This window comes from Microcaecilia unicolor, chromosome 4, assembly GCF_901765095.1.
Source record: "Microcaecilia unicolor chromosome 4, aMicUni1.1, whole genome shotgun sequence".
Taxonomy (NCBI): domain Eukaryota; kingdom Metazoa; phylum Chordata; class Amphibia; order Gymnophiona; family Siphonopidae; genus Microcaecilia; species Microcaecilia unicolor.
Window position 1 is genome coordinate 142,239,201 of NC_044034.1, and position 23,324 is coordinate 142,262,524.

At 44.9% G+C, this 23,324-nt stretch overlaps 1 protein-coding gene across 2 annotated transcripts in view; it reads left to right on the top strand.

The window, feature by feature from the left end:
• Positions 1 to 23,324, top strand: part of MPPED2 (metallophosphoesterase domain containing 2) — a 191,940-nt gene that overhangs the window by 83,725 nt on the left and 84,891 nt on the right. For both annotated transcript variants that reach the window (XM_030200684.1, XM_030200685.1), the window contains exon 4: positions 5,806 to 6,031. In XM_030200684.1, the coding sequence (XP_030056544.1) occupies positions 5,806 to 6,031 (226 nt within the window). The remainder of the gene's footprint in view (positions 1 to 5,805; positions 6,032 to 23,324) is intronic.

Consider the following 23,324-nt stretch of genomic DNA (forward strand, 5'->3'; position numbering starts at 1 on the left):
CAGGATGCGAAAACGGATAGGGAGCCAGTGAAGGGTCTTGAGGAGAGGGGTAGTATGAGTAAAGCGACCCTGGCGGAAGATGAGACGGGCAGCAGAGTTATGAACCGACTGGAGAGGGGAGAGGTGACTAAGTGGGAGGCCAGCAAGAAGCAGATTGCAGTAGTCTAAACAAGAGGTGACAAGGGTGTGGATGAGAGTTTTGGTAGAGTGCTCGGAAAGAAAGGGGCAGATTTTACGGATGTTGTAAAGAAAGAAATGACAGGTCTTGGCAATCTGCTGGATATGAGCAGAGAAGGAGAGAGAAGAGTCAAAGATGACCCCAAGGTTTCGAGCTGAGGAGACAGGGAGAATGAGAGAGCCATCAACAGAAATAGAAAACGGGGGGAGCGGGGAGGTAGATTTGGGGGGGAAAATGAGAAGCTCGGTTTTGGTCATATTTAATTTCAGGTGGCGTTGAGACATCCAGACAGCGATGTCAGACAAGCACGCTGAAACTTTGGTTTGGATGCAAGGTGAGATATCAGGGGTAGAAAGGTAGATTTGGGAGTCATCAGCATAGAGATGGTAGGAAAAGCCATGGGATGAGATTAATGAGCCAAGGGAAGAAGTGTAGATAGAAAAGAGGAGGGGACCAAGAACAGAACCCTGAGGTACACCGACAGGCAGAGGGATAGAAGTAGAAGAGGATCCACCAGAGTGAACACTAAAGGTGCGGAGGGAGAGGTAGGAAGAGAACCAGGAAAGGACAGAGCCCTGGAATCCAAGTGAGGACAGGGTATCGAGAAGTATGCTGTGATCGACAGTGTCAAACGCAGCGGAAAGATCAAGAAGAATGAGGATGGAATATTGACCTCTGGATTTAGCCAGTAATAGGTCATTGGAGACTTTAGTAAGCGCAGTTTCGGTTGAGTGGAGAGGGCGAAAACCAGATTGTAGTGGGTCAAGAATAGCATGTGAGGAGAGAAAATCAAGGCAGTGGCGGTGAACAGCACGCTCAAGTAATTTGGAGAGAAAAGGAAGGAGGGAGATGGGTCGGTAATTAGAGGGACAAGTAGGGTCGAGTGAAGGCTTCTTAAGGAGAGGTGTGACCACAGCATGTTTAAAGGCAGCAGGGACAGTCGCAGTGGAAAGTGAGAGGTTGAGAATGTGACAGATAAAAGGAATAAGAGTAGGAGAGATGGCATTAAGAAGGTGGGTGGGAATGGGATCAGAGGAACAGGTGGTACATTTTGAGGAAGAAAGGAGAAGTGTAGTTTCCTCAATAGTAACTTCAGGAAAGCTGCACATGTTTGAACCTAATTCCTACACTATTTAAAGCCCTGCCTCCAGTCCTTCCTTGCTTCGGTTTCTAGTGCTTAGAGGTCATGGTCTACGTCTGTGTTCTACAGCCGGCTAGCTTTCTTTCTGTGACTCCTGTGTACCAGACCCTGGATTGTTGCCTGACTACGCGCTGTGTTGCTGCCTGCCTAGACCTCGGACTGTTTCTCTGACTATTCGCTGTGCTGCTGATTCCTTGGCTCCTGGACGGTGTCTGCTCTCCTTGCCTGTCAGGTCAATGGCCGTGCAACCCTGCCGGTTCTGGAAGTCTTGGTGGCCGCCTGCACCTGGGGGCTCGCCTCTCAGGGAATGGCGGTCGCTTCCCAGGTGAAGCTAGGGGTTGTCTGGCTGCCTGACCGAGTGCGGTGTCACTCCATCTTCGCCGTGCTCAGTTGGGGCACAAGGGCTCACATTCCCAGACATAACAAGTCCACACTTCCAAAATTCAAGATGGATAACAAAGAAAAATACACATTCCAGTCACAGATTCATCAAGTTAGTTTAAAGTAGCCTTTCCCTAAGCAGCCACCCTCATCTGCCCTGCTCCATCAGATAGATGACAGAAAGGTGTAAGGTGAATTTCTTCAAAAAGGTGCTATGAAATCCTAATAAATAAATATGAAGATTTATAGACACATCTACCCAAGGGGAGAAATCTTACCTGAGCAATGGATGTGCCATTTTGGTCGTTATCTGCTATCTTTTACTGTGTTACGATGCTAAATATGCGTGGACTGTTCTTTTTTCTCTTAGAGAGTCTTACACTCATGTTTCCAATTTGAATGGCCCTAGAATCAGGTTGAGCTGTTTAAGAACGGATCTGAAATATTGGACAGGGAAAGTTTTGCACAAAACCGTGTTTATCTTTTTAGACAAAGGGGGTCATGATGGAAAGGAAAAATGTGCTAAATTATGGAGGACCTTGTCTAACCTGGAATAGAGAAATATATAATAAAGTCTTTTAGAGAAGAGCAACTGTGTAATATTCTCTATGATACAGAAATATCTTTGGGTAACTTAGGGGGTCCTTTTACAAAGGTGAACTGAAAAATGGCTTGCGGTAGTGTAGGCACAGGTTTTGGGCGCATGCCGATCCATTCTTTATTGTGCCTGTAAAAAAAAATGTCTCTTTTTTTTTTTCTGAAAATGGACATGTGGCAAAATCAAAATTGCTGCGCGTCCATTTTGGGTCTGAGACCTTACCGCCAGCCATTGACCTAGCGGTAAAGAATCCAGGCAGTAATGACTTGCGCGCATCAAATGCCACTTGGCGCGAGTCAGTTACGTGCACCAGAAAATAAAAAATATTTTTCCGACACTAAAACTGCTCCAGGGACCTGCATACTGCTGTCATGGAGCTGGGTATGATATTTGAGGCTGGAAAAAATATTTAAAAATTTTTTTTAGGGTGGGAGGGGGTTAGTGACCACTGGGGGAGTAGGGGGAGGTCATCCCCGATTCCCTTCGGTGGTCATCAGGTCATTTAGAGCACCTTTTTCTGGCTTGGTCATAAAAAAACAGATCAAGTAAAGTCGGCCAAGTGTTTGTCAGAGACACCCTTCTTTTTTCCATTATCGGCCGAGGATGCCCATGTGTTAAGCACGCCCCAGTCCCGCCTTCACTATGCTTCTGACATGCCCCCAGGAACTTTGGTCGTCCCTGTGACGGAAAGCAGTTGAGGGCTCCCAAAATCGGCTTTCGATTATGCCGATTTGGGCAACCCTGGGAAAAGGACGCCCATCTCTCGATTTGTGTCGAAAGATGGGCACCCTTCTCTTTCGAAAATGAGTCCAATAGGCACCTATGTGGCTTAGTAAAATGGCCCCTAATTGAAGGACTTTTACACAGCAGAAATATTCAGAGGAGAACATGGTCTGAACTGCAAGACTGTTTCAACTGTGCTGCAAGAAATGGCTGTAACTCTTTCAGTAACATAAGGAGCTGACTTTTTTTTTTTTTTTTTTACCAGACTCAGGAACTGCAGGAACTGATAACTATGACACAAGCCAATAGCTTTAATGGTGCCTGAAATATAAGGAAAGAGCAATTTTCTCTCAAGCCTGAAGCCACAGAGTGGGAGCACATCTGACATTTCCCACCTGTAGTTAATGGGCTGCTGAAGAGTGAAAACCTCCCCTTCTCCCACTCCCCAGGGACTTGCTCATATGAATGCCACCACTGAAACTCTCGGACCAGCACAGGCGTCCACTCACTAGCCCTTTTACTTTCTCCAGGTTGAAGTCTCATTGGGCAACTGTGCGTTGTAATATTTTAATCTCTTTAAAATAAGAAACTGCTTGAATTTATTTATCAGTAAATTCTGTGATATCCACAGATGTTAATGCTTTCATTTTGGGAATATATTACTGAAGAGCATAGGAGCCAACTTTTCAAAATTATTGGGGGTACTAAGCCCAATGGAAATAACCTCTCCCTGGACACATACAAGGAATTTTCTCAATATTGGGGGTGCTCAAGAGGGTAGTGCTGAAGAGGGTAGTTTTCAAAAGCCACAACTGACTGGAGCTTGTGTGCCACAGTGAAAGAAATTCCTACCCCCTCCCTACGTTTATGGGGTCCACTGTCTGAATCAGACACTTTTGTCCTGTGCCCCCCTCCCATGTCCATCATGCATTCCATCCTGACACCACCCAGTCTGACATCATCCCATGCCAGCACTGGGCTTGCTCAGCTAACTTTGGAGGCAGACATCAGTATTTTTGTGCATAGTCCTGGGTATGTGTGGGGATCACCAATACATACTGTACCTTCATCATAGATGTTGCTGGGGCATGTTAGGTTGGGGGAGGGAAAAATGCACATTGATTTCATTTTCAGGTCTAAACACATTATTTTTATGAGAAAAGGTGGCCACAGAAAAGGCAAGTATGAATTTCTACAGATATCTTTTCCCCCACCAGCAAAGGTAGCAGGCAGTGGGTTGGTGGCAGGAAGGGGGTCCAGGCCCAAATCTATGGGGGCCTGGCCCCATAGCAGCTACGCCCCTGATGCAGGTGTGTTAGTGTTTAAGCTATGTTCCCCGGTTTTTCTGATCTTATGTGGCCCCTGATTATGGGGTCCTTTTACAGAGCGGCGGTAAGCCCAACGTGGGCTTACTGCATGCTATTCTGGAACTACCCCCGGTCCAACGTGGGCACCGGCGGGAGTGCCGGCCCTGTCGCACGCCATTTGCCATGCTACGGAAAATACCTAGGTATTTTCCAGCACAGTGCTAACCTGGCAGTAATCAGGCAGTGCCGCTTGCTACATGGTTACTGCTGAGTTAGCGTGAGATCCCTTAACGCCACCTCAATGGGTGGTGTTAAGTGTTCCCCCGCACCGCTTGATAAGTGAAATCTTACCACATGGCCGTGCTATTTTTTGGCTTTTATAGGCCGCAGCATGCGGCAAAAAAGGGCCCCCAACACTAGCACAGGGCCCTTTTTTCCACAGCTTGGTAAAAGGACCCCTACATGGCTTCTCTTATTTATCTGCCTGTTAGGCATTCCAGTTTTAACTCTAGGGATTTTTTTATTGCTTCATTTCCCTAATCCCAGGAGAAGTAAATATAAGAGTTATCATGCTAGTACTTTTGCATATCAGGCTGCTACACACTGGACTAGTCTTCCCTGTAATATTAGGGGTCAGGCTAATAATGTCGCATTTAGGAAGTTGTTAACATCTCTTTTATTTAGAAAATACCTGTGTTAGTAATTGCTGTGCACTTTTCTTGGCAACTCTTTTTTTAAACTCTGTGTCTTGATAGGAGATGATTTCCGTGATGTAATTTATTCCTGCAGGGAGTGCCCAGTCTCTTCACTATGTAAGCCACACTGAACTCATGGGCAGGGCTGCCGAGAGACAGGGACAGGGGGGGGCAAAATTCCCTGGGCCTTTTGGGGGGGGGGACGACCCAGCGCCGGGGTTTCTCTCTCTCTCTCCCCGATTCCTGCCGGGACCCGAGTGATCGTGTCCCAACAGGAGCAGGAGAGAGAAAACTGCGGTGCTGTGGCCGGGCCCCCCCTTGGCAGCTGGGGAGGACCTGGAGGAGCAACTCCAGTGCAACTCTTCTGCCCAGCTGAGTGGCAGCTTTTCAGCAGACGCAGGGGCAGGCAATCTGCAGAAGAGCAGCGCTGGAGGAAGATGTCTTCTGCTGACGGGGCCTCGAGATCCCCGCCAGCCAACATGGTATTTTGGCAGCGATCTGGGGGGGGGGGGGGGGGGGCAGCAGTGACAATTGTTGGGGGGAGGGCGCTGTAATCCGGGGAGGAGGCGGCCCTGCCCCGGGCCTGGTGGCAGCAGCCCTGCACTAGTTCAGTCTCTCGGCGGCCCTGCTTATGGGGCATGTATGGGTATAAGTGTCCTGTAATATAATGTAATGCTTGGGATGCTAAGATCTCTGTGTTTTCTGGGCTTCTTTAATGGAACAGTTCAGCAATTAAAGAGAACACAGATCTTACTGCTGATTTATCTTTAATTTTCTTTCAGGAAGCCTGCCGTATGAATTCAAGATAGTGATTGCAGGGAATCATGAACTGACCTTTGATAAGGAATTCATGGCTGACCTAGTTAAACAGGATTATTATCGCTTTCCCTCTGTCTCCAAGCTGAAACCAGAGGACTTTGATAACGTTCAGTCACTTCTAACAAACACAATATACTTGCAAGATTCTGAAGTAACAGTGAAAGGATTTCGGATATATGGAGCTCCTTGGTAAGTTTCACTCTGAGCATCTTCATTTTTGATACAAGCTAAAAGTGAGAGAGAGAGAGAGAGATTTATTTTGTGTTGGGTGCATCTTGTCCAGTGGGGTCAGAGGTTTTTCAAAGTCTTTCTTTGCACTGCCTTTCTGCCGGCTGGTGGGAGTGAATGTCACAGTTTTTTTTTCTTCAGTGATGAGGGTTTCCTAGAAAGTAAATCTTGTTATGTGTGTGTGATAAAAGGATTGTGGTAATCGGGACAGACTCATCCATGTAAGAGAACCCTGTTGTTGAAAACTTCTCAGTAAAGGATTGGCTGTTCGTGAAATATTGCCTATCTGCTCTTATGGGAGCTATGCTGACTGTACTCTCTAAGTCAGTGATTTCTGAACCTGTCCTGTGGAATCTCACCCAGTCAGGTTATCAGGATATCCATAAAGAAATATTCATGAGATCGATTTGCATACACTGCCTCCTTGGCATGCAAATCTATCTCATGCATATTCAGTGTGGATATCCTGAAGACCCGACTGGAGAGGTTTGGGAAATCACTGCTGTAAGAGCTTTGTGTTCCAGTGAAGGAACCTTTCATTGCAAGGCCTGCTCGGTTCATTTTCATCTAAATAATCATTACACCGAGACCTCAATATATGGTTTGCAGTGCTGTACACCAGTGGCGTACCAAGGGGGGGGGGGGGGCGGTGGGGGCGGTCCGCCCCGGGGGGGTGCCGCGCATCTGTTGGCTCTTCGTTTTCATGCTCCCTCTGCCTCGGAACAGGTTACTTCCTGTTCCGGGGCAGAGGGAGCATGGAAACGAAAAGCCAACAGGCGTGCGGCAGTGCGGCACCCCCCCCCCCCCCCAGCGGCGTGCACCCGGGGGGCGGGGCACATTGGCGATCTGCCCCGGGTGTCAGCGCCCCTAGGAACGCCACTGCTGTACACGTCTTTTTCGGGGGCTGGTTATGGCTGTGTGTTACTGTTCTACCTGGCTGAGGTGGTAGCTGAGACCATGGTACTTCTTGTTCATATAGGTAAACATCTAGCAGGTCGTGGTAAGTTAGCATCATTGCAATATGTGTAGCTGCCCCAACTGGAGTACAGCAGGTGGATCTGCGATTGATCTCTATAATGTCTTGAAATTTGCCAGTATAGTACCTAGTGTATGCGACTGGCAGCATCTTCCCATTATCCCACATTTCTATTCTCCAGGCTAGACTACTGCAATGCACTTTTGACTGTCTTCCAATTTCTGACAGAAGTTATTCAAACTCCACCCGGATGTTCTCCAAAAAGAATGTACTTTCCAATGCTCAGTGAAGTACATTAGCCTGTACATTACCCTGTTACATCTCTGTAAAATAAAGTAGGTGGTGTTCCCAAGATGTAAAGTGTGTGTGCAGTGGATTTTGATCCTGGCAACCTGGGTTCAGTTCCCACTGCAGTTCCTTCTGACCTTGAGCAAGTCACTTAAGCCTTGAAGACAGTTGAGTAATTTTAAAGGTATTAGATTGTAAGCTCTTTGAGCAGGGACTGTCTTTCTTCTATGTTTGTGCAGCGCTGCGTACGCCTTGTAGCGCTATAGAAATGCTAAATAGTAGTAGTAGTAGTAGTAGTTGCTATATACATTGCTCGTGGAAAGAGCAGTTTTCAAATGATTTTGCCTGCCTGTCTAAGCAAGTGAAAGCTTTAGATTTGACATTGCCTCCTCCTCTGTGAGTAAAAGGTACCCGTACGCCTGCAAGCCAACTGCGGAGCATAAAAATTACCCATTTACTGCAAAGACCCTAATGACTTTGGTAATTGTAAGTTGGATTTTAGTCTGATGGGCAGTGGGAGATTTTTGAGAACTCTGGATTTCTCGGTTGCTCGAGCTATGAAAATTTTCATGTGTAATTCCTATTCAGGATCCTATGATGATTAAATCTCCTGCTGCTGATAATGATGTTGAAGTTCTCGGCAATTCCCTTTGACTGCATTTATATATGTGTCTGTGGATGTGATGTAAGACTAGTCCTTGATCTACAGTTGTCGAGCTTATGCAGTTTGCTTTTCTTCTCCCTTCCTTTTTCTTTTCTACTTGTGCTCACTTGGTTTTCAAGCTTTGGGCAACAGAGTCACAAAGGTGCCTCCATCTGATCTTGTGCAAGGTCATGTACACTCAACTGTCGAGGTCTACCTTGCAGATTTTAAATTTGTGCTCGAGGGTGTCATTGAAAATGAGGCTTAGTCTTCAGCATGATCTATTAACTCAAATGATTCTGAGAGAAAATGTCTCAGTTGATTAATGATGGCAGTGTCCCAGTTATGAAATATCTAATTTCTTGTCATCTGGCAATAGCATTCTGCACACCAGCAGATAAAGGTAGAGAAAAAGCTAATCTTTGCCAGTGACCTCACCGGTAAAACCTAGTGGTGCTGAGTGGAAATATCCAGCATTTTCTGTGCCTCTAGCAGATGGTAGATCGTGTTGACTGGAGCTCCTGGTCATTAGCCTAGCTCCCCACTCTGCTGGTCGAGGCTGCACAGCATGGTCAAACCTAACGGCCACTACCAGGTTACCCGGCCCCCAGACTGGACCTGATTGACCCTGGAGCTTGACTCTGCTGTCCACAGTCACACTTTTTAGTTGCCACTGGGTTGGGCTTTGACTTGGTCCTACAGGACCCTACCTGAGATATGCAGGTCCCCATCCCCCACCCCTTTTTGTCTGTAAACCCTATTTGAGTGTTTTCCCCCTTGGGCTCCCCCTGTAGCTCCCAAGCAATTTTTTTTTTTTAATTCTGATTTGGCTTGCCTGGCTTAGCTTTATTCCCTAGTTCAGGGAAGTGCATCTGAGAGAGCGGGGTAACAGTGGAGATGCTGGAGCCCTGGGCAAAAGTCAGCCGGGGTGGCAGGATAGGGCTGCATGTGCCAGCCATGCCTGCTGAAATATACTGTGGTTTCTGCATGTGCCAGCCGTGCCTGCTAAAGATGCTGTGGTTCTTGCATGCGTCGGCCATGCCTGCTGAAAGATGCTGTGGTTTCTGCATGTGCCGACAGCATAGTGCAGCTGCTGGCTCTGTCTGCTCCTCTTGCGACAAGCCATTTCTGACTTTGGAAGGCCAGGGGGAGGAGGCTGGGGGGAGGGAGGCTGACAGAGCCGCTTCAGCTTCTCCCCATGCTGAAGCCTTGGACCTGCAATCCCAGTGTCTTTGGTGGGAACTGTGAACATCTTACCCACACTTGTTTTTTCTCCTGCTGCTGTTTCTGAGCACCAGGAGCCTTCTCAGTTCCCATTGGGACTTGGTGGGGTGGGGGGGGGGGGGGCCTTTCCTTCCTAGCCACCTCGGGTCTGCTTACAGGGGTTCCCTGGGAGATTTTGGCTCCAAAGCTAACACAGGTGGTTAAGCAAGCCCTGCAAGCAAAGGGTGGTCCCTTAGGGGCCCAGATGTCACCATCCTGGGCCTCACTTTAGGCCAAGCAATGCAAGGGTAATCAAGGGATTCCAGCAACCCCAGTCAATTCAGGAGTGTTGACAGAGGATCTGGAGGCACTCTTGGACCCCCAGCTTCCCTTGGACTCAGACTTCAAGGATTCTCCCCTTCAGGAGGAAAAGGAGCGGTCCCATGTGATCCGACTCTTCCATCTTGAGGAACATTGTCATTTCATCGACAAGGTTAGAGAAGTCCTTGAGATGCTCAAAGCTCTTTTAAAGGAGACCCACTGTTGGATGGTCTTGTGGGGCCCCTGAACATTTCCCACTTCATAAGGCCTTCATCCACATGATATTAGAGACCCCAGATGTAGCGCTCAGGGAGGCCAGGGCTCTTGTTTGTCTTTATGGTCTTTTCCTAAGTGGATGTGCTGGTTGCAGCGGTCACCATGGCAACAGTGGTGCCTGTACTGGGGGGCTCGGTCCTCCAAAAGCTCCATGAGAGGCAGATGCAACAACAGTTTTGCCTAGTATTTTCTGTGAGGGCTTCCAGTGTTCAGGCTGCTATCTGTGGTGGCTATGTGGCAAGAGCTGTGCTGCAGCAGCTGACGGAGTCCCCTGAGGTTTCTCGCCTGGAATCTGGAGCAGCCTTCCTAGTGGATGCCCTCTACAAACTGGTCTGCCTGTCTTCATGGTCAATGACCACCTCAGTGATAGAACAGAGCTGGCTGAGAGAGATTTTCATATAATGGAGGTGACAGGTATGTAAATCACTCTCATGCATATTCATTATCTCTTCTTATAAAGTAACTACCATAAATAAGTATAAAGTCTTTATTAGTATCAAAAAGATATTTAGAACATTTTTCACAATATTCCAATACATTTCACCAAGTTCTCCTGCTTACCTATCTCTAATATAACTTCTTTCACAACCTACCACATTCATACTCTCCACCTTAACTCACACAGATACATTGAAAAGGTACAGAGATGTCACATCCACACATATAATATTACTTATTGTTTTTTCTTCAAAAAGATAATGCGGTTTCCTCTGCCCTTTTTAATAGTACTTCAATGATATATACACTTTCCTTCATTCATGTCTGTGGTTGTTTTCTTTCTCTCCACTGCTTATGAACAGTTTGCTGTACTCCCATGATATTAAACAAGTCAAGCCCATATCATTGAAATACTATTGAAAAGGGCAGAGGAAACCACATTATAAAGTAACGTGCAGTGGAGAAGTACAATTTTTATATTACAATGATGGTAAAAGAGAAATGGCTCTAAGATCAGCAAGCAGCTTGCAGATACAAGCATAGTGACATTTGAGTGAAAGATCTTTTTGAAGAAAGTTGATCAACAACAGGAAGGAGCCATATAGTGGAAAACCACAAGGAGTAAATGATTTAAAAAAAACAAACAAACCACTGTTATGAAAATAATAAGTAATATTATATGTATGGGGCATCTCTGTACCTTTTCAATTTATTTATTGCATTTGTATCCCACATTTTCCCACCTCTTTGCAGGCTCAATGTGGCTTACAATACATCATGAGTAATGGAAATATATCAGAGAATAGACAATTAATGTTACAGCAGTGCATTTGTAGGTTAGATGCTACTTGACTAACCTACAAATGCACTCGATCTGCAGCCCCTCTCTACCCTCATTTCCCCCTACGTTCCTACCCGTAACCTCCACTCTCAAGACAAATCCCTCCTTTCAGTACCCTTCTCCACCACTGCCAACTCCAGGCTCCGCCCTTTCTGCCTCGCCTCACCCCATGCTTGGAATAAACTCCCTGAGCCCATTCGCCAGGCCCCCTCCCTGCCCATCTTCAAATCCTTGCTCAAAGCCCACCTCTTCAATGTCGCCTTCAGCACCTAACCACCTTACCTCTATTCAGGAAATCTAGACTGCCCAAACTTGACGTTTCGTCCTTTAGATTGTAAGCTCCTTTGAGCAGGGACTGTCCTTCTCTGTTAAACAGTACAGCGCTGTGTAACCCTAGTAGCACTCTAGAAATGTTAAGTAGTAGTAGTAGTATTTTGGGTAACATAATAATGATAAGACATGGTAGTAGTATAACAAGCAGATATTGTAAAACAATTCTGAATATGTGTGGGGGAGTTGTGTATATTCACATTGGTTGACTTTTGTGGTATGCCATGTTAAAGAGATGGGTCTTCAGTAACCTCCGTTCACAGGATAAATCCCTCCTCTCAGTACCCTTCTCCACCACCGCCAACTCCAGGCTCCGCTCATTCTGCCTCGCCTCACCCTATGCTTGGAACAACCTTCCTGAGCCCTTACGCCAAGCCCCCTCCCTGCCCGTCTTCAAGTCTTTGCTTAAAGCCCACCTCTTCAATGCTGCGTTCGGCACCTAACCCTTACCATTCACTGAATCCAGACTGCCCCAATTTGACTGCCCCTATCGGACCGACCGTTCACTTGTCTATTAGATTGTAAGCTCTTTGAGCAGGGACTGTCTCTCTTTGTTAAATTGTACAGCGCTGCGTAACCCTAGTAGCTCTCTAGAAATGTTAAGTAGTAGTAGTAGTTTGCGGAGTTAAGGTGGAGACTATGAATGTGGTAGGTTGTGAAAGAAGGTATGTTAGAGTTGTGGATGTGTAGGATAGGTAAGCAGGAGAACTTGGTGAAATGTATTGGAGTATTGTGAAAACGTTTCTAAATATCTTTTTGATACTAATAAAGAATTTATACTTATTTATGGTAGTTACTTTATAAGAAGAGATATTAAGTTTTAGTAACTAGAGTGAAAATTCAGGAATCTCATTGTAGTAGATTGATGCATATTCATTAGGGATATCCCAAAAACCCGACTGGCCTGTGGGCCCCTTGGACAGGACTGAGTACCCCCTGCATAAACAGAACTATTTGAAAGTCTAATCTAACTCAAAATTCAGCAAAACTAAAATGCTTTCCTCACCACCAACCAGAGGTGTGTGGCACTTAAGCACCTCAAAAAAAAAAAAAAAAAAAAGCCAGAATCGGTTTCCTTTATAACTCAGGATTTGCTTCTGGAATAAACAGTCATCTTCTACTAAGTCCATCAGAACTACAGTGGAAATTTGCAGCTTTAATGGGTTAAATATGGGCCGAAAGCACCGCCACATAGACAATAAAAGTCCTGCTAGACAGGAAAAAAACTTAATAATCAATATTTTTCTTCTAAACAGGCTGTAATGTTAAACACCAAAGGGAGATGTTTCAACATAGCCCAACTGGACCTGTTTAATATTCCCTCTTCTCCTTTCCCCACCCCAAAGAGCTGCCTCAGCTGGAACCCAACTGGACCGCAGACATCTCAACTGCTCAGGTCAAAACCAGCACTGGTTCACTTTGTGATTGATCTGAAGCCAAACAGAAGCGTTTCTCGAGGGTGCGCTTTTATTCATAACCTCCAGGAATGCAGCAGTTAGTCTGAGGAATTGGGGATATTCATTTGGTATGAAATTGTATTTCCTGCATGTGCACCTCAGGACTTCTCATGTGGAAGTGCACATGGATGCTTGGAGGCTTTATTTAGTATTATTATTATTTATATACAAATGCTGCTAAATTGGACCTCAGTAGATGCTACTTGACATCTGCTAAGTCTCTGGAAAGCTTTCAGATGCACTCTGGGTAATAAAGCGTAATGAATCTGGAATGTTATTTCTATTTTCCAAATGCATGATTTATAACTGTGCTCCCAAGTTGATGGCAATTACTTGTAGGAACCCCTTGGCAGGCTGAAACACTCAGAATCAAAGCTCTTAGTTCAATCCCACCACCCTCCTCCCTCTTAAATTAAAAGCACTCACTGCTTTAGCAAAGGGGATAATTTCCCCTTCATGAAAACTTTTACTATTCAGATTCATCTATAAATCTCGTCTTCCGACTGCGGTGGATGTTACAGGTTTCAGTTCTGGTTGACAGATAGGCATGTGGAGATTTCTTTTGCAATGGTGTGTACCTAGGTGCTACTATCTAAAGGCAAGTAGACATCTGCTTAGGCAGGATCATTCACACCAGCTCAAGACTAGCTGTAAATGTAGGAGTGTACTTTAGGCAGGTTCATAAAGAGATAAGATTATTTTATGATCTGTGTGCCCAGGTGCTGGTGCTAAATCCAGCCAAACCCCACCCCTGTGCCAACTCATACCATCATGTCTTGGCATGCACTTTTATGCCAGTCAATATTTTAAAGAGGCCACATACACGTAAAAATGATTTTATAAAAATTACCATCCAAAAGTTCAGGTACTATATACAAAGCTTCAAAATCACAAAGAGAATCCCACCTTCAGAATTGTGTCCTGGAAACAAAATGGGGAAAGGAGTGAAAACTCCAGGGCATCCGATAAAAGATTCCTGCTGACCCTGAGAGAGAGTCACTTCCTCCAGTTCTCCATGCGGTTCACTCTCAGGAGAGGAAAGGAGACATTTCTTCATCCCTCAGCCCAGGACTGCTGGTCTTAGCTTCACATGGAAGTGAAATGGCGCTCTCTCCCTAGCCACGTGGCACTCGCTTTCCAAAGGAAGCCAAGTGCATGACTAGTTGAATCAGTTTTGGGGACCTAAAGTTTGACCAAATGTCAGTCATACTTTAGTACCTGAATTCTAGCTGAAAAGGCATTAAGTAGGAGGTTGTGAACACCTGGGTTACACACCTAGTGCAGGAATGTCATATTAAAGTGGAATTGTGTTAGCAAGTGCTTCCATTTAGGAGCCCAAGTGTTGTGCGGTGACGACCTATTCTGTAACAGCATCTGGGAATCCAGATTTCACTGGCATAACCCAGTACTGGTACACCTAATATTCACATGCCCACAGTTTCACCAGCCATAGACCTGGCATCACTGGTGGCAGGGACGTGCGTCCTACACATTTGTACACATGCATGTACACGCCTTTCCACTTAGGTGCGCTGTCACAGAATGTGCGCCTTGCTGGCGTTTTCACGGGTAAATGCTAATATTCGATATATTTACACACATAAATGTGGGTGCCGCCTTCCAGAATTGCCTACCACACGTCGTACCTTCCATGCCTACATTTTTCATATCTACTAAAGCTATCTTCCTAAATGTAGGCGCTCAGCAGGGGGGTCATTTTCCATTTATTCCCTTCTGTAATTTTTGTGCGTAGATCATTTGAACAGAAACTCCAAAGATTTCAATTGATCAGAATTTAACGGCGAGCCAAGAGACAGACCACCAGAATGAGGGATAATCCCTTCTGCAGCTGCTCGGCCGAGCGCAGTGAATCCCCACCCTCATGACAGCAGGGTACAAACACCAAAGCAGAGAAAAGCAGTATGTAATTTTTGTGATTAAATTGGATGACATTAACTGAACGGTTTCCAGATTGTGAAAATCCACATACCTACAATAAGCAGTAGGATAAACTGCAACCTCAATTATATTTAAATTATTATTATCAAAAGGTATAATACAACCAGTGAACTGTAACAAAAGAAGAAACAAGAAAATATTCTTACCAACTTTATCCCCCCAAATAAAAAGAACCCCTTCTAACCCGGCATGACGGAATAAACTACATCACATTATGCAACAACTTAAAAAGGTAAGTTCAACACATTTGTCCAGAATCGTTCAATCGTTGAAACCAGATACCCCGTGGAGAGGTAATATCTGAAATATTCAGGCATTGCAGCTCTACTAAGGAAATCATCTGCTGCACAACCTCATTTATAAGAAGTAAATCACAAAAGAAGGGAGAACTGGAAACCTTCTTGCAAGACCTGACCAAAGAAAGGAACTGGTTTTGCTTTTTGAGAAATATTCATTTGGGAACAGAAGAATCCCGGAAAATAAGTTTCTTTTGGTGAGTACCTTACCAAGAGTGGGCAACAAGAGTGAGTTCCTACTGGAGGTTTGCATGTCATGTCATCAGCATTAGACACCCCCCCCCCCCCCCCCTCAAATTCATAGATATCCATTACTGAGTCTTGTTCCTCCACTATGGCAAAAAACCCATAACCTAACAGTAAGAAACCGGTACAGTGTTGTATATTAATGAAAATGCCACACAATTCAATTATAACCTGAAATAAATTTCTATAGAGCTTAGACATTCTTCAATTTTCTTTTAAATTTTCAAACATACTGACTGATATGCTGAATTCTTGAGAGGTACTGTGAAAAGAAAACAAATGTCAGAAAGTGTGGGTGAAGCATGAAGATATGGAATGCCCCCCTCCCCATTCCCCAATCTGCAGTTTTATCATACATTGAAACACTAATGTCAGAAAAGGCAGCCGGGCCTGCTGTATGTTATTTATTGACAGGTTTCAGGCCAACAGCAAACAGGAGATAGATTCTTTTTTACAGCTGAACCACATCTCAACAAATGTGTGAGAAGGGATCTCAGCTTTCAGACTCTGAGATATCTGCTCTACATATTGAACTCAACTCTCTGATGTGCAAATAAAACTTCATTGGGCCTGGATAAGCCACTAGACCACCAAGAGGGGCATTTTCAAAAGAAACGTCTAAGTTGGAATTTGTACATCTTTGTAAAACGTCCAAGTTCGGAGGTGGGGAGAAGGTCATTTTTGAAAAAAGATGGACGTTCATCTTTGGTTTCGAAAATACTATGGACGTCCTTGGATTTGGACGTCCCTGGATTTGGATGTCTTTGATTTTTAGCAATTTTCGAAACCAAAGACGTCAAGTCTAAAACGTCCAAATGCAAGCCATTTGGACGTGGGAGGAGCCAGCATTTATAGTACACTGGCCCCCCTGACATGTCAGGACAGCAATCGGGCACCCTATGGGGCACTGCGGTGGACTTCATAAAATGCTCCCAGGTACACAGCTCCCTTACCTTGTGTGCTGAGCCCTCCAACCCCCCCCCCCAAACTTATTACCCCCAATTGTACATCACTACCAGGGTGAAGGGGGGCACCTATTTGTGGGTACAGAAGGTTTATGGTGGTTTTGGAGGGCTCGCTGTTTCCTCCACAAATGTAACAGGTAGGGGGGGTATGGGACTGGGTCCATCTGTCTGAAGTGCACTGCACCTACTACGAAACTACTCCAGGGACCTGCATTCGCTGTCATGGACCTGAGTATTTCATTTGAGGCTGGCAAGTAATATTTTTAATGATTTTTTTGAGGGTGGGAGGGGGTTAGTGACCACTGGGGGAGTAACAGGAGGTCATCCCCGATTCCCTCCATTGGCCATCTGGTCATTTCGGGCACCTTTTTGTGCCTTATTTGTAATAACAACAGCTCCGGGTGAAAACGTCCAAGTTTTAGTCATGGATGTCTTTGCTTTTTTCCATTATGGCTCAAAGATGTCCAAGTCTTAGGAATGCCCAAGTCCCGCCTCCACCATGCCTGCGATATGCCCCCTTGAGATTTGTACGTCCTTGCGACGGACGTCCGATAGAGACATCCAAAATCGGGTTTTGATTATACCGATTTGAACATCTCTGAGAGATGGACGTCCAAGTGCCGATTTATGTCAAAAGATGGACGTCCATCTCTTTCGAAAATGAGCCTGCAAGTCATTTAAAGGTAGGCCCTGGAGGGCCTTTGGGTGGTAGGCGAGGGGGTGGGTCATGGTGGGTGGCCGGCCTATAGGGACTCGTTCTGGTGGTAGTGGGAGCTGGGGGTTGGGGTGGGAGTTGGGGCAGGCAGAGAGTAGTCAAAATCATGCCAAAACCGAAGCATGATTGAACATAAATTTTGGGCCAGATTTGATACCGAAACTGGAATTTGGCCGGCCTCTAATTCATACCCTTTAGATCCAAATGGAATGAAAGGAGTTTCCCTTCTCTGGGAACACAAAATAATTGTAATATCAACCAACTCAACCTAACCGCTGGTAGAATGGGTTTCACTGTCCCTAGCTTGAGAAGATAAGAACATAAGAATAGCCATACTGGGTCAGACCAATGATTCATCTAACCCAGTATCCTGTTTGCAACAATGGCCAATTCAGGTCACAAGTACCTGGCAGAAACCCAAATAGTAGCAACATTCCATTCTACGAATCCCAAGATAAGCAGTGGCTTCCCCATGTCTATCTCAATAACAGACTATGGACTTTTCCTCCAGGAACTTGTCCAAACCTTTATTTTAAACCCAAATTCGCTAACTGCTGATACCACATCCTCTGGCAATGAGTTCCAGAGCTTAACTATTCGTTGAGTGAAAAAATATTTCCTCCTATTTGTTTTAAAAGTATTGAGTGTCGTCTTTATACTTTTTTAAATAGTAAAAAATTGATTCACTTCTACTCATTCTACACCACTCAGAAAGTTATAGACCTCAATCATATCTCCCTGCAGCCATCTCTTTTCCAAGCTGAAGAGCCCTAACCTCTTTAGCCTTTCTTCATATGAGAGGATTTCCATCCCCTTTATCATTTTGGTCTCTCTTCTTTGAATCTTTTCTAATTCCACTATATCTTTTTTGAGATACAGTGACCAGAACTGAACAAGGTACTCAAGTTGAGGTTGCACCATGGAGTGATACAAAGGCATTATAGTATTCTAGGTCTTTTTTAACAATTAAATAAATAACTCCTGTACCCAATAACTTATCCAAATAAATAAGCCTTTTTTTCCTGGGACTGGGGCCAACTATCTTTACGGCCCCGATATCATGCATGTTGAAAATGGTAAAATATAATCCAAATAGCACTCATGCAAAAAATACTTATTAATATGTTTTTGAGATCTCAGTCAGTTGGAACTGCGGGGCACTTTATGGTTGAAGTCGCCGGTTTCCTGTTCATCACCGGTCTCCTTTATTTTCATTTTGATTTTCTAATCTTTTATATATATATATATTCCATGTGCAAACGCAAAGTGAACATAGTGTATTCAAGTACTTAGAATCTTAAAGGGTAATAGAATCAGATCCCATTTAACTTAAATGAAATCGGTCCATGGGGAATGTGTAATCCGACACGATATCATGTTTCGCCTCCTGGCTGTCTCAAGGACGGTTCCCCTAAAAAAATATAGAGAGATGTTATTGGTTTCCAAAAGAAATTCATCCACATCTAGTAGATTGTATTTTAGCTACCAACCATATCAGCACAAAACAGTCTCTCGCTGTTTCTCTTATTAAAGAGAAAACACTGAGCCACAGCATGGCCTCTGTGCTAGGCTGTCTTTCACCCTTTGTCATACCATGGCAACTTTTACCCCAGGCGTTTGGCCTCTCAGGAGAACTATAAATTTAACGTGTTTGTGGAGCCATTCCTGGTCTGAGCTGGAAGAACTGCTCTGCTTCCCAAGAGGAACAACAGCTTTATTTAGCGGTACCTGCGCTCTGCTCCCTTCCCAAAAAGAGTTGGTCTCCATTTTCTCTCGGTGAATGCTTGCAGCTTTCTCCTGCTATCAGGTAATCCAGTGATCAGAGTACCCTACATCCTTTCATCCCCCCCTTTTTCCTAGTAATAGTGGAGGAATAACCCACTTATCTGTAGACAGTAAAAGCTCTAATGCACTTTTTCCTTTTTTTTGATTGACACTTCATCATTTTCTGAACTTCTTTTCATTTCATGACTACTATTTGAATATCCTCTATTTCTGTGAAAATGCAGATGAAAAGTTTTTATCGTTTTTCTTGTCGTAATCCGAGTTGAAAATATATTTTGTTTATCCTGTCAGGAGGCTTTTGTTTTTCCAATTACAAAGTTTTGTAATGCATCACAGATTTTGCTGACAGGCTTCAGGGCTCTGGAAGCAGCATAAAATGAAGAGCAGATATTGAAGTTTGTGGATTAGAAAAGCCAATTGGCAGCTCACAAGATGGAATTGAGATACTTATGGGGTAAAATGGGATCATTTTCTTTATGTTTCTAGTCTTGTTTGGTAATTAACTTGAGCCTTAAAAAGGATATTAAATGTCCGTGCTCAGCATTACAGTTCCGCGTTGCTGTTTGTGCTGAATGATGCAGAGAGAAGTTGGGAGACAGTTAGTTCAGGACTGTGTTGGATAATTTGGTCATTGAGACAGGTACTGGCAAAGAACAGGATATTCATCCAGGGGCCCTTGTACTAAAGGGTTGCTGGCCCAATGCAACCGTCGGCTGTAGTTCTGCCTCGAGTGCATGCCATTTCCAGTGCTAGTATGGAAATATTTTTCTTAATTATTAGTGTGGTGCTAACCTGGCGGGAATCCGGTTACTGCTCAGTTATCATGAGAGCCCTTTCCGCCACCTCAGTGGGTGGTGATAAGTGCTCCCCCCCTGCATGGCCACGCGGTAAATGCAATTTTACCACATGGCCATGTTGATTTGTGGCCTTTTTTTACCCACTGTAGTAAAAGGGCCCTGGCGTGTGACAAAAATGGCCACCACCGCTACCAGAGGGCTCTTTTTACTTTAGCTTGGTAAAAGGGCCCCCCATTGCATTACATAAAATTGCATCGCTGCAGCACAGCTGTGTCTTCTGTGCAAAAACATCCATCTTTGAGTCATTTTCAAAAGGGAAACCCAGATGTTTTTCCTGTTCAAAAATGGCTCTAAGATTAGGGTTGCCATGTGTCTGGGTTTCCCCGGACATGTCCTCTTTTTTTAGGGCGCCATCGGGAGTCTGGGTGGGTTTCTGAATTTCCTGGATTTGTCCGGGTTTCTTCAGTTTGGGTCATCACATGACCTGTCCTGACTCCTCCTGACCTATAGTATGCACGCACGCGGCGTGGGCCGACGCAGGCAGGCTGCAGCATCTGTGCATGTGCCAGCCAGTCTGCCTACTGATCAGCTGATGATGATTCTCCTTCCTCCTGCACACTTTTCACTGCTATTGCCTGCCACCTTCCGCCTGCAGCCGCCGCCATAACCTCGACGACGAGGCTGCATCGTCTGTGCGTGTGTGCCAGCGGCCAGCGCCGCCAGCCAGCCTTAGCGGTAACCATCCGTGTCCCATATCGCGAAGCCAAAGCGATAAACTATATTTTAGGGACCAGCTGCAAAAACAGCGGTGTCTCAAATTATAACGATATAACAGTTCAAGTTGCAGCCTCGCGAGACTTCTATTGAAGTCTTGCACAGGGGGGCGGGGCAGGGAAGGGGTGTGACAGGGGGCGGGGTATGTGTCCTCTTTTTTTTCTTAGGGCAAATATGGTAACCCTATCTAAGGTAGATGTTTTTTTGGATGTAATGATCCACATTGAACCAAAACTCGTTTTTGGATAATTGTGGGATACAAGCGTGAATAAATAAAAGATAAAAATAAAATTCTGATGACAAAAAAACAGACACAAGAATGTCTGTCTGCCATCATTTTGAGAGAAATGGCCGCACAGATGTCCCTGAAGATCAGAGGGGCAGCCTAGTGGTAAGTGCAGTGGATGCTAAACAATGGCACCCAGGTACGGTTCCCACCATAACTCCTTTATTTTGTATCGTCAGCCCTCCAGGAACAGAATACAACCTACTGTACCTAACTGTACACCAATACAGTCACCTTCCACCCTGCAGGTGTCTCCTGTAACTTGGTGGTTTTGGAGGGCTCACCATTTCCACCACAAATGTACTAGGTAGAGTGGGATTTGGACCTAGATCCCCTTATTTGCAGTCCACTGCACTGACCACTAGGTAACTTCTGGGACTAGGACTAGGGGACATGCGATGAAGCTACAATGTAGTAAATTTAAAACGAATCAGAGAAACTTTTTCTTCACTTAACGTGTAATTAAACTCTAGAATTCATTGCCAGAGAATGTGGTAAAGGCGGTTAGCTTAGCGGAGTTTTAAAAAGGTTTGGGCGGCTTCCTAAAGGAAAAATCCATAGACCGTTATTAGATGGACATGGGGAAAATCCACTATTTCTGGGATAAGCAGTATAAAATGTTTTGTACATGTTTGGGATCTTGCCAGGTATTTGTAACCTGGATTGGCCACTGTTGCAAACAGGATGCTGGGCTCGATGGATCTTTGGTCTTTTCCAGTATGGCAATTCTTATGTACTTATATGCTTGCTTGCTGCTCTGTTGGGTATTCCCATAATACCTGCAGTGGTCATACAGCCTCCTATCCACTTCAGTTTCACTTCTTATGGGGGTGGGAGGGGGACAGCATCCACCAGGGGATTAAGGAAGGGTCAAGCCTTAATCCCTCCAATGATCATGTGGTCAGTCAGAGCACCTTTTTGTAACTTAGATGTGATTGAAACAAGTCTAGATAGGCACGTCCTTTTTTGCCTCCAAAACCACCAAGTTACCTACTGTACACAAATACAGGAGACACCTGCAGGGTGGAAAATACTGTATTAGCGTACAGTTAGGTACAGTAGGTTGTATTCTGTTCCTGGAGGGCTCACAATATAAAATAAAGGAGTTATGTTTGAAGACATAAGAATATAACCTAACATAAGAGTTAGCCGTACTGGGTCAGACAAATGGTCCATCTAGTCCAGTATCCTGTTTCCAACAGTGGCCAAGCCAGGTCACAAGTACCTAGCAGAAACCCAAATCGTGGCAACCCTTCATGCTACCAATCCCAGGGCAAGCAGTTGGTTCTCCATGTCTGTCTCAATAGCAGACTATGGACTTTTCCACCAGGAACTTGTCAAAAGCTAACTGCTGTTAGTACATAAGTACATAAGTACATAAGTACATAAGTAATGCCATACTGGGAAAAGACCAAGGGTCCATCGAGCCCAGCATCTTGTCCACGACAGCGGCCAATCCAGGCCAAGGGCACCTGGCAAGCTTCCCAAACATAAAAACATTCTATACATGTTATTCCTGGGATTTTGGATTTTTTCCAAGTCCGTTTAGTAGCAGTTTATGGACTTGTCCTTTAGGAAACCGTCCAACCCCTTATTAAACTCTGCTAAGCTAACCGCCTTCACCACATTTTCCGGCAATGAATTCCAGAGTTTAATTACACGTTGGGTGAAGAAACATTTTCTCCGATTTGTTTTACATTTACTACACTGTAGTTTAATAGCATGCCCCCTAGTCCTAGTATTTTTGGAAAGCGTGAACAGACGCTTCACATCCACCTGTTCCACTCCACTCATTATTTTATATACCTCTATCATGTCTCCCCTCAGCCGTCTCTTCTCCAAGCTGAATAGCCCTAGCCTCCTTAGTCTTTCTTCATAGGGAAATCGTCCCATCCCCGCTATCATTTTAGTCGCCCTTCGCTGCACCTTTTCCAATTCTACTATATCTTTCTTGAGATGCGGCGACCAGAATTGAACACAATACTCAAGGTGCGGTCGCACCATGGAGCGATATAACGGCATTATAACATCCTCACACCTGTTTTCCATACCTTTCCTAATAATATCCAACATTCTATTCGCTTTCCTAGCCGCAGCAGCACACTGAGCAGAAGGTTTCAGTGTGTTATCGACGACGACACCCAGATCCCTTTCTTGGTCCGTAACTCCTAACGTGGAACCTTGCATGACGTAGCTACAATTCGGGTTCTTTTTTCCCACATGCATCACCTTGCACTTGCTCACATTAAACGTCATCTGCCATTTAGCCGCCCAGTCTCCCAGTCTCGTAAGGTCCTCTTGTAATTTTTCACAATCCTGTCGCGAGTTAACGACTTTGAATAACTTTGTGTCATCAGCAAATTTAATTACCTTGCTAGTTACTCCCATCTCTAAATCATTTATAAATATATTAAAAAGCAGCGGTCCTAGCACAGACCCCTGAGGAACCCCACTAACTACCCTTCTCCATTGTGAATACTGCCCATTTAACCCCACTCTCTGTTTCCTATCCTTCAACCAGTTTTTAATCCACAATAGGACATTTCCTCCTATCCCATGACCCTCCAATTTCCTCTGTAGACTTTCATGAGGTACCTTGTCAAACGCCTTTTGAAAATCCAGATAAACAATATCAACTGGCTCCCCTTTGTTTACTCC